Genomic DNA, 12,077 nt, shown 5'->3' with positions numbered 1-12,077 from the left:
AAATTAATATGTTTCTATGACATACAAACCCTTAGCCTAATTTTGATTAAGTTCTAAATACTAAGTCCCAGTGATTGTAAATAGAGATTCCCTCCTTGAACATTTGTTTGTTAAACTTGTCATTTAAAATATGATGTAAAGGGGCCGGGAGTTTGGCCTAGTGGTAGAGTGCTTGCCTAGCACATGGTTCGATTCCTCGGTACCACATGCATAGAAAAAAAGCTGGAAGTGGTGCTGAGGCTCAAGTGGTAGAGTGCTAAGCCTTGAGAAAGTCCAAGGACAGTGCTCAAGCCCTGAGCCCAAGCTCAAGACTGGCAAAATAAATAAATAAATAAAAATAAAAAATAAAATAAAATATGATGTAAAAATCAACATTAATAAATTCTTTAAAAAATGCAAACTGACATGAAAAAAGTCATTTGGAATATGATGTAAAAATCACTGTTAATAAATTCTTTAATAAAAAAACTACAGTGAGGGTGACAATAAGATGAAAAAACATAAATTTAATAAAATGTCTGTTAGCAAAGTGGCTCCAGTGACATACTATTCAAGTTGGTATTCTCTAAATTTTCTCAATTTTTTAGTTTATTGGACAACATGGAATAAAACTGTTCATATAGTGAGATATCTTTTGATATTACATGAAACCAAAAACTAAAATCTAACAATTCCTCTCTTTACATTTAATAGAAAAAAATGAATGTCAAAATGCCTATAAATTTATCTGTATTTATTTAGCCAATATGTAGGCACCGTGCTTGAACTTTCTCAAAGCTAGTGCTCTACCACTTGAGCAACAGCACCACTTCCGACCTTTTCTGTATATGGGATACCAAGGAATCAAACCCAGGGTTTTTCAGCATGGTAGGCAAGTACTCTACCACCCTAGGCCATGCTCCAAGCCCCAAAATGCCTGTAAATCCTTTCAGACTAAAATTGATATGTAAATTTTTAGAGGGTGTTTTTATGACCATATCATGAAGTTTCACTGTAGAGATCATTTACTCGGCTTTTTTTTTTGGGGGGGGGGGGGGTGGGTATTGGGGCTTGAACTCAGCCTGAGAGCTGCCCCTGAGCTCTTCAGCTCAAGGTTAACACCCTATCCTATCCTTGAGCCAAGCCCCACTTCCTATTTTCTAGAGGTCCTTTTGTGCCTGGGCTGGCTTTGAACCTTGACCTCATATCTCAGCCTCCTGAGTAGCTAGGATTAAAGGTGTGAGCCATGATGTCCGGCTCCATTTACACAATTTTATAAAAATGAATGGCAGGGCCAGGAGTTTGACCTAGTGGTATAGTGCTTGCCTAGAATGCACGAAGCCCTAGGTTCAATTCCTCAGTACCACATACACAGAAAAAGCCAGAAGTGATGCTGTGACTCAAGATTATTAGCCATGACAAAGTCCAAGGACAGTACTCAGGCTGTGAGTTCAAGTCCCAGGACTAGCACACACACACAAATTAATGGCAGTAGTACTTTTCTAAGAGACAAATTATGTATGTAACTATTTAATTCAAGGAAGCTGGCACTTCATTTAAAAAAAAAAAAGAAAAATTCCTCAAGTTAGAATCCCTCCTAGTTGAGCAAGTTAGTGTGAACTTTTTAAAGCATCTGTCACTTCCAATTTATAAAAACAAAAATATAAGATCTCTTGCTACATTTAAACCCAACTGTTCTACTCTCTTGAAATATGCCTAAACTATACAATTCTAGAAGACAGTTACTTTTCAGCAATGCCAGATAAAATAGCACACAATAAGGCAATTGTTAAAGATGTTAGCATACGGAAATGCCTAAATCAATCAGCCTTGCACTGTCTTTTGGCTTATGGATGATACCATTATGTTTTAGCAAATGCTACTGCTGTTCTTAGCATTTTTGTTAATAATCCATGTTTCCTTTTTCTTTTTGTCAGTGATGGAGCTTGAACCTTGGGGCCTGGGAGCTGTCCCTGAGTTCTTTTTCTCAAGGCTACTGGTCTAACACTTTAAGCTACTACACTACTTCCAGTTTTCTAGTAGTTAATTGGAGATAAAAGTCTCATGGACTAGGGGTGGTGCGGGGGAGGATAATGGGTACCAAGACATATGAAAGGGTATCAATGTATGTGAATTAATGCACCTTCTATCTGGCAAATATCATGTAACCCTTTTATCAATTACAATAAAAAATATTAAAAAAAAAAAAAAAGAGTCTCATGGACTAGGGGCCACTAGAGTTTGGCTTAGTGATAGAGTACTTGTCTAACATGAACAAAGACCCAGGTTCAATTCCTGATAACACACACCGAAATAGGCAGAAGTGGTGCTATGGCTCTAGTAGTAGAGCTCTAGCCTTGAGAAAGTTGTCTCACAGACTCCTTCCTGGCTTTGAATCAATCCTCAGGTCTCAGCTTCTGAGTAGCAAGAATTAGAGGTGTGAGCCACTGGCATCCATCTTTCTATCTTGACCAAATGATGAAAATAGTGCATTGCTTTTGCTGTCCTTAGGGAAAACATGATAGAAACATCACTTTCTGAGGAATGACATGCCCAGCTAAGTAATAAGATATGAAGTAGAAGTAAATACAGGTGATCTATTGCTATCTTCGAAGTTACCATGTTTATAGAAAGATAATAAAACGTTTACCTAGTCTTTTACAAAGGAAAACTGAAAAAGGAACCTAATCTTAAAACATGAAAAGCTCCAGAATCTAAGAATTCATTCCTAAAGATGACTACAATATATATAGCATGCCATTAATCTCAGAAATCTATAGAGTGTGAGGAAGGAAGATCACAAGTTTAAGATCAATTTTGCTTACTTTAGCAAGTTCAAAAACAGTGACTCATGCCTGTAATCCTAGCTACTCAGGAGGTTGAGACCTGAGGATTGTGGTTCAAGCCAGCCTGCGTGTGAAAATTCATGAGACTCATCTCCAATTGACTACCAGAAAACTAGAAGTGGTGTCATGGCTCAAGTGGTAAAGCGTTAGCCTTGAGCTGAAGAGATCTGGGACAGTACCCAGGCCTACAGTCCAAGCCCCATGACCAGAGGGGGAGGGTGGGTGGCTGAACAAAACAATCTGTACAGTGCAGTGCTATCATGCTAAAAAAAAAAAAGACAGTAAAACATTAAAATGATAATTTGGTAATGTCAGTCATCTCATTTTTACACAGAAAAACTAATGTTAGAGAATAATGCTTCTGTGAATATATGTGTGAGTACACTGGTACTAGGGCTTATACTCAGAGTCTTACCCATCATTCTGCATTTTGCGCATGGCTAGCATTCTACCACTCAAACAATTCTACTTCTAGCTTTCTGGTGATTAATTGGAGGTAAGAGTCTCTTATTTACCTGAGCTGGATTAAAACTATGATCCTCGGATCTCAGCCACCTGAGTAGGTTTATAAGCATGAGCCACTATATTACATACGAATAATGATTTGTAATATAGAAAATAATTCATTTAACAATTTAAACACAGTAAGTTAGAGAATAATAAAATTCCTAACACTTTACCCGTTTATCCAATGTCCTTTCTCTTACAAATCCAAGTAGTTGGTCATTTACTAAAGCCAGATCTCTTTTGGCAGCTGTTATTATAGTCACAATGACATCATGACGAATAGCTTCTTCTGGATCATGTGATCTAACCTTCAAATATTCTGTAGAAAAAAATCCATTTTAGTGAAAAAGTGAAATGATACATTATTTGACTTATATAAGTTGAAACTTCTGTTACAAACTAGAAAACTTAAAAAGAAATACAGAAAAATGGTAAGTTGGATGAAAAGTGATTGATATAAAATTGAGTATAACACAGCTGTAACATATTCAACAATATATCACACAAAGTAAAAGCAAAACGAAACTTATCTGATACTATCCAATAGGTAGGTTTAAGTGGTCTAGGTTTACTGAAGAGTAAATAATTCTAGTCTAATCAAATTGTAATCACTTTCCCAGAAAATAAATCCCTTTTTTTCTTTTTGACCAGTCCTGGTGTTTAAACTGAGGGTAGTATCCCTGAGCCTCTTTGTACTCAAGAGTAGTGTTCTATCGCTTAAGCCAAAGCACCACTCCTAGATTCTTTTAAGTAGTCTGTAGTAGATAAAAATCTTACAGACTTTCCTGCTTAGCCTGGCTTCAAACCCCAATCCCTCTTAGGTAGCATGTGATTACAGGCGTGAGCCACCAGTGCCCTGCTGACAACTACTTTTTCTACTAACTGGTAGATAGGACTTGAGAATAAATTCTTGCCAAGAGGCATTCTCTACCTTCTCAAACTATGGTTTCCAGAATATTTCAAATGGACAAAATATGAAGATTCCAGGTGCAATTTTATTTTATAGATGAAATAATTTCCTGTTCCATAAAAAATAATGACTTGAAACTATGCAGTAGGGGAGCCAGTGACTCAAAGCAAAATTATAGTGTCCTAAGTTCAAGCCCCAGTACTACAACCAAAAAGGAAGAGAAGGAAAAAGGGAGTAGATACTGAAGTTATATCACAGGCACATTTAAAATTTAATTTGACAGAAGAGAGCAAGAGGAGTTACACTGTCCATAAAGATATGTTCACAAGGCCGGGAGTTTGGCTTAGTGGTAGAGTGCTTGTCTAGCATGCACCAAGACTCAGGTTCGATTCCTTGGTACCACATACATAGAAAAACTGGAAGTGGTGTTGTGGCTCAATTGGTAGAGCTCTAACCTTGAGAAAGCCCAAGGACAATACTCAGGCCCTGAGTTCATGCCCCAGGACAGGCAAAAAATAAAATAAATAAATAAATATGCACTCATCACATTACCTATATGACTATAACCCCTCTGTATATCACTTTCATAATAATAAAAAAAATTTTAAAAATTTTTAGGGTTGCATTTATACCTCAGTGGTAGTTTGTCCGGCATGTACAAACCCATGGGCTATTTTTTTTTTTTTTCCCCCGCCAGTCCTGGGCTTGAGCTCAGGGCCTGAGCACTGTCCTTGGATTTTCTCAAGGCTAGAGCCCTACCACTTGAGCCTCAGCACCACTTCTAGCTTTTTTTCTATGTATGTGATACCAAGGAATTGAACCCGGGTCTTCGTGCATGCTAGGCAAGCACTCTACCACTAGGCCAAACTCCCTGCCCCCATGGGCTATTTTTGTGATTAATATGTGTAATGAAGCTAATATGTGTAAGATAGCTTACCTGTAAGGTCCTTTGCTAAATCTGGATGATTCATTAAACAGTGACTGGCAAATTTTACACTTTCTAATCTCACAGGAACATGAATGTCGTTAAATCTATGTAGGGAAACACAGGTAATTATTCTCAAATAACATAAGCTACTAAAAAAAAAGTATTGTTTATAATGGTAGCTAATATGCTCTCTAATGGAAGAATATAAAGTACAGAAATAAAAATACACATAATTTAAAAATTGCTTCAAAAACTAAATTATCAGCTAAAACAAGTAAAAATCAGAACAGATATATTTCCAACACCAAACTACTAATTTTGTAGATCTAAAAATCTGAGACCTTTTAGTTATCCTCAAAGAAAAAACTTCAAAATACAAAATCGGTATAAAAAATGTTTGAGAGAAAAGAATCAGAAAATTTGAGAAAGAACAAATCTTAGCTGGGCCCTAGTGGCTCATGACTGTAATCCTAGCTACTCAAGAGATACAGATCTGAGAATCACTGTTTGAAACCAGCCTGGGCAGAAAAAGCCCAACAGACTCTTAATAAACTACTCAAAAAAAAAGGTCAAAAGTGAGCTGGGTTCCAGTGACTCACCCCTATAATCCTAGCTACCCAGGAGGCTGAGATCTGAAGATCTAGGTTCAAACCAGCCCAAGCATGAAAATCCCTGAAAACTCTATTTATTTTAATTTTTGGTCTGTCAGGGAGCTTGAACTCATGGTCTTTAGTGCTCACGCTGGCTCTGAACCATGATCCTCTGGTTGCAGTATCCTGTGTAGCTGGATTACAGGCATGAGCCACCACACTTGGCCATCCCTTAAACTCTTATCTCCAATTAACCAACAGAAAACAGGAAGTGGTGCTGTGGCTCAAGTGGTAAGCAATAGCCTTGATCTGAAGAGCTCTAGGTCACAGACCTTCCCCCGCCTCCGCCCCCCAAAAAAGGCAGAGGTGGTACTGTGTCTCAAGCAGCAGTGTTAACCTTGAGCAAAAAAAGCTCAGGGACAGATTCTAGGCTTGAGTTCAAGTTCTAGGGCCTACACCACCCCCCCAAAAAGGCAACCCTTATATTAAAAGGAGATCCAAGCTGGGAGTGGTGGCTCACACCTGTAATCCAAGTTACTCAGGAGGCTGAGATCTGAGGACCACGGTTCAAAGCCAGCCTGGGCACTAAAGTCCCTGAGGCTCTTATCTCCAACTAACCACCAGAAGAGCTCAGGAACAGAGTTCAAGTCCCATGACCCATCAAAAAAAAAAAAAGAGAGAGAGAGAGAGAGAGAGAGAGAGAGATCCAGAAGTTCAAAATAGACTGTTTATATTGTGTGAACTTAGCTGGGTGCTAATGACTCACACCTGTGATCCTACCTACTCAGAAGGCTGAGATATAAAGATTCTGGTTCAAAGCCAGCCCAAGCACAAAAGTCCATGAGACTCTTTTCTCCAATTAATGGCCAGAAAACCAGAAGTGGCACTGTGGCTCAAGTGGTAGAGCTGGAGCCTGGAGCTGAAGAGTTCAGGGGCAGCACCAGGACCAGAGTTCAAACTCCACAACCAGCAACAATATAGATAAATAGAGATAGAATGAGTACACTGCCTTTACCACAAAAATTTAATCTGGGCAGGACCAAATTCTAGAAAAACGCTCTTTTAAAGATCTAGTATAAAAATCCATAGGAGGCCAGGAACATAGTCTAGTGGTAGAGTGCTCGCAATATGCACGAAGCCCTGAGTTCGATTCCTCAGTACCACATACACAAAAAATGCTGAAAGTAGTGCTGTGGCTCAAGTGATAGTACACTAGCTTTGAGAAAGCTCAAGGACAATGCCCAGATCTGAGTTCAAGCCCCAGGACTGGCAAATAACAAAACCAAAATTTATAGGGCCAGGAGTGTGGCTTAATGCTAGAGTGCTGATCTACCATGCAAGAAGCCCCGGGTTCAAATCCCCAGAACCACATATATGGAAAAAGCTGGAAGTGATGCTGTGGCTCAAATGGCAGAGCACTAGCCTTGAGCAAAATGTATCCAAGGACAGTGCTCAGGCCCCAGTTCAAGCCCCAGGACTGGTATCAAAAACAACAACAAAAAGAATCCATGGGCCAGGAGTTTGGCCTAGTGGTAGAGTGCTTGTCTAGCACGCATGAAGACCCGGGTGCAATTCACATACATGGAAAAAGCTGGAAGTGGTGCTGTGGGGCAAGTGGCAGAGCTCTAGCCGTGAGAAACCCAAAGTGAGTTTTCAGTCCCTGAGTTCAAGCCCCAGAACTAGTACCCCCCCCATCAAAAAAAATCCAATTAATGGGAAACACAATATGCAATTATCTAATAATGTTAAGTCTATCAATTCAAACTTAGAGTGTACAATTTTTTTTAATGCATTTACTAATGGTAAATAATGTGTTTGGGGCTAAGGTGTAGCTCAATAGTGGATCATGTTCTGAAAAAATGTACAAAGTCATGTGTTCCATTCCAACAATATTAGGATAATAATGTGACTCCAAATGAAAGGAACTATTTTTGTTTTTTGAAGAGATCTCATAATAACCAAATAGCCCAGGTGAAGAGGTTTTATAATTCACTTATTTAGAAGGCAGAGGTCAGACAGCTGGTAAGATTCTCAGTGAATGGCTGAGTGCAGTGGCAAGTGCCTCTTATTCCAAGGTAGGGAGAAGGGCAATAGTTAGTCACAGTGGCACACCTGCCATTCCAGCATCCAAAGGAAGCATAAAGAAAGGAGCTGTACTTCAGGTCTGCATGACCAAAAAGTGAGGACATAACTAAAAAATCTGTATTTTTAATCAGAGTGGCTCCAAAATATAGAAGCCTGAATAATTGTTTTCTTACCGTCCAAGAAAACACTGCCAAAGAGGACGATTTTGTGTTGCCAAATCAGAATCTTTAGAGCCAAACAATTTTGCTAAAAGTCGAACAACAGCTAATCTTTCTTCTCCATCATTACTCTACAAAGTAAAAAGAAGATAAATGAGGCCTAATTGTATTATTCATATTATAAAAAAAGAAAAACTTTCTAAGTAAATACAACCTTGCAACTCTGGTTATAATGTTGACAATTTTAAAATACAGTGTATTTTTTTTAATTTACTATGCAGAAATTGTTTCCATGTGAGATCATCTGGTTCTTTGATCTTATGCACACGTAACTGCTTTTACTTTGTACAAACATTAAGACATTTCACTCAAGTTTAACATTTTTTTTAAAGCCTCAGAAGTGCCTTCTTTGTGCAGCAGGCAGTGCTTCAGTCTCCTAAAGCTTTAAAACAAAAATTCTGTCAAGGAGAAAACTGCAAAGAATTCCCAAAAGCAGCCTCCCCCGACCAGTCCTGGGGCTTGAACTCATGGCCTGAATGCCACCCTAAGCATTTATGCTTGAGACTAATGCCACAGATCTATTTCTGGTTTGGGGAGTGGTTAATTATACACAGGAGTTTCATGGACTTTCCTGTCCTAGCTGGCTTTGAAACACAATCCTCAGACCTTAGCTTTCTGAGTAGCTAGGATTACAGGCGTGAACCATCAGTGCCTGGCCTTAAAAAGCATACTTTATAAAAGAAAGTCTGGGGGCCGGGAGTTTGGCCTAGTGGTTAAAGTGCTTGCCTAGCATGCATGAAGACCCGGGTCGATTCCTCGGTACCACATATGTAGAAAAAAGCCGGAAGTGGTGCTGAGGCTCAAGTGATAGAGCTCTAGCCTTGAGAAAGTCCAAGGACAGTGCTCAGGCCCTGAGCTCAAGCCCAGGACTGGCCAAAAAAAAAAAAAAAAAAAAAAAAAGTAGAAAAGAAAATTCTGCCCTGAAATTTAAGCTTCAACATCTTAAGCCTTCTAAGTAACTATAATTATGGATAAGACACTGAAACCTAGTTTCTATACTACCTTTTTTTTGAGTGTGTTCCAGTCCTCCAGCTTGATCTCGAGACCTGTCCCTAACTTTTGTTTTTTGTTTTGTTTTTAATTTTTTGCCAGTCCTGGGGCTTGAACTTGGGGCCTGGGCACTGTCCTTGGACACTTTTTGCTCAAGGCTAGTACTTTTGCCACTTCCAGCCTTTTCTGTATATACAGTTCCAGGCAGGGATTCGAAACCAGAGCTTCGTGCATGCTAGCAAGCAAGCTACCACTAGGCCGTGCTCCCAGCTCCCCTAACTTTCTTTTTGATCAAGGTAATGTTCAACCACTTGAGCCACAGCTCCATTTTCACTTTTTCTTTTTATGTATTTTTAAAAAATTATTAGCTGGGCGCAGTGGCTCATGCCACATATTAGCTACTCAGGAGGCACAATCTGAGGATTGTGGTTCAAAGCCAGCCAGGACACTAAAGACCCTGAGATTCTTATCTCTGATTAATCACTTGAAATGGGCAAGTAGGGCTGTAGCTCAAGGGGTAGGACACTAGCCTAGAGCTGAAGAGCTCAGGGACAATATATGATTATATGCATATATATGTATAGAAGAGTTAGAATATATATAAGTGAGGTAATAAGTATACTTCCTTTTGGACAATGTCCATCTGTCTCTCTCTCCCTCCACATCTGGCTTTTTGGGTAGTTTAGTGGAGGTAAGAGCCTCACAGACCTTCCTACACAGGCTGGCTTGAAGCCACCATCCTCAGATCTCAGCTTCCTGAGTAGGTAGGATTATAGGCATGAGCCACCAGCGCCCAGGTTACATTTTTAAAGTTCTCATAGTAATAGCTTGAATGTATAGATTTGGAAATAAAACTGAAGAAACCACCCCAGTTATAAACTTTTCCTCTATTACTCATTTAGTACATACCAGTAACTTCAAAAGGGGTTTTCTAATTGCATTTAGTACCAAGTCTCAGTTTCTTCACTTGAAATAAAACCAGTACAAACTAGAATTTCAGTAAGGAACAAAACACAGGTGATGGCACATGTTTATAATTGTTCTAAGACAAAAATCTTTTACTAACATTCCCACACAGTAATGGTATAGTATAAAGCTTAAAGGAATAACTGAGACTGATTTAAAAAAAAAAAAAAAGCTCCTAAGCCATATAAGAAGATATTACTACTCTTTAGTCCTAGCCATTCTGCCTTCGTATAAAAACTATATGCCCAGCCAGGTACTAATAGTTCAGCTACTTGGGAGGATGAGAAAGGGAAAGATCAGGATTTGAAGTCAGTCTGTATAGAAAAGTTTAGTCAGTCTGTATAGAAAAGTTTATGAGACACTTCTTATCACACAGCTGGGTGCAGTGGCATGGGCTTGTCATCCTAAGCTATGGGGGTAGCTGACACCAGGAAGACTATGGTCACACCCTATCTGGGAAAAAAACAACAACAACAAAAAAAAAAAACAAAAAATAAAAACAGCACTAGGGGTTTTCCCCTCCACCACACCCATGTCAGAGTTAAAAACCACAGACCTATAAAAATATTTTCTTTTTTTTTGTTATTAAATTTTTTTATTGTAATTAGTAAAAGGGTTACATGATATTTGCCAGATAGAAGGTGCATTCATTCACATACATTGATACCCTTTCACTTGTCTTGGTACCCATTATAAAAATATTTTCTTAGAAACTTTTTTTGCCAGTCCTGAGTCTTGAACTCCGAGCCTGAGTACTGTCCTGGGGCTTTTTCCTCAAGAAGAGCACTCTACCACTTGAGCCACAGCACCACTTCAGGCTTTTTCTACATATGTGGTACTGAGGAATCAAACCCAGGCCTTCATACATGCTAGGCAAGCACTCTACCACACTAGGCTAAACTCCTGGCTCTCTTAAAAATTTTTCATCTGGACATTCAACAAAATATTAGATTTGTAAATTTATACATTCATCTTACTCCTCATTAAAAATTAAAACAGCTCTCCTGCAATTTTAATTACTCAGGAGGCTGAGCTCTGAGGATTGAGGTTCAAAGCCAGCCTGGGCACAAAAGCTCAAGAGACTCTTTATCTTCAATTAACTAGTAAATTAGGCTGAAAGTGAAACAGTGGTGAGTGCCCTGACCTTGCGTTCAAGTCTATACTATCAAAGTGCCATGAAGTTGTTAATTAAGGCATGCTTTGAGCCAGGTACTGGTGGCTCACATCTGTATTCCTAGTTACTCAGGAGGCTGAAAAATGAGGATCACAATTGGAAGTCAGCCCAAGAAGTCAAATTTATAAGACTCTTACCTCTAATTAGTTAACAACAACAAGAACAAAGTGGAGCTGTGGTTCAAGCGATAGTGAGAACCCTGAGAAAAAAGCTCGCCTGGGGGCCGGGAGTTTGGCCTAGTGGTAGAGTGCTTGCCTAGCATGCATAAAGACCTGGGTTCGATTCCTTGGCACCCCACATACATAGCAAAAAGCCGGAAGTGGCGCTGAGGCTCAAGTGGTAGAGCTCTAGCCTTGAGAAAGTCCAAGGACAGTGCTTACGCACTAAGTTCAAGGCCCAGGACTGGCAAAAAAAAAAAAAAAAAAAAAAGCTCAAGGACTGTGCCCAAGACAGACACAGGCATACACACACACACACACAATGGTACATTTTGGGCACCTGATTTTAAATGTTCTGTTTATTTGTTTGGTGTTAGTACTAATACTATAAAGTGTAATCTACCTCAGCTATTTTTGGTTAAAACTGGTGTGTGAGCTACATCTCCATTCCACCTTTCTGCCAGTTAATTGTAGCTAAGAGTCTCATGGACTTGTCTCCCTGAGCAGGCTTCCAACTACAATGAGCTACTCATTGTAGCTCAATTTAACATCTTTTTTATCTGTTACCAAATGTAATAGATTAGCACCATTAAATACCAACATACTGAATATTATAAATTTCAAGGATAATACTATTTTCTTATCTGTTACTTTGTCAATATATATAGCAACTGGGTATGTAATAATTCTACAGTGCAAATTCTGCTCTCACCTATAACAAGAGAT

At 39.1% G+C, this 12,077-nt stretch overlaps 1 protein-coding gene across 4 annotated transcripts in view; it reads right to left on the bottom strand.

Moving 5' to 3' along the window:
* Positions 1–12,077, bottom strand: part of Pds5a (PDS5 cohesin associated factor A) — a 100,336-nt gene that overhangs the window by 50,469 nt on the left and 37,790 nt on the right. For all 4 annotated transcript variants that reach the window (XM_090343695.1, XM_090343694.1, XM_090343692.1 and 1 more), the window contains 3 exons: positions 8,019–8,134; positions 5,180–5,274; positions 3,506–3,651 (listed from right to left, as the gene is read on the bottom strand). In XM_090343695.1, coding sequence (XP_090199821.1) covers positions 3,506–3,651; positions 5,180–5,274; positions 8,019–8,134 — 357 coding nt within the window. The remainder of the gene's footprint in view (positions 1–3,505; positions 3,652–5,179; positions 5,275–8,018; positions 8,135–12,077) is intronic.

The sequence above is a fragment of the Megascapheus bottae genome, chromosome 13, assembly GCF_031878675.1.
Source record: "Megascapheus bottae isolate mThoBot1 chromosome 13, mThoBot2.hap1, whole genome shotgun sequence".
In the NCBI taxonomy this organism is placed as follows: Eukaryota; Metazoa; Chordata; class Mammalia; order Rodentia; family Geomyidae; genus Megascapheus; species Megascapheus bottae.
This window is presented reverse-complemented; position numbering and strand designations above follow the sequence as displayed.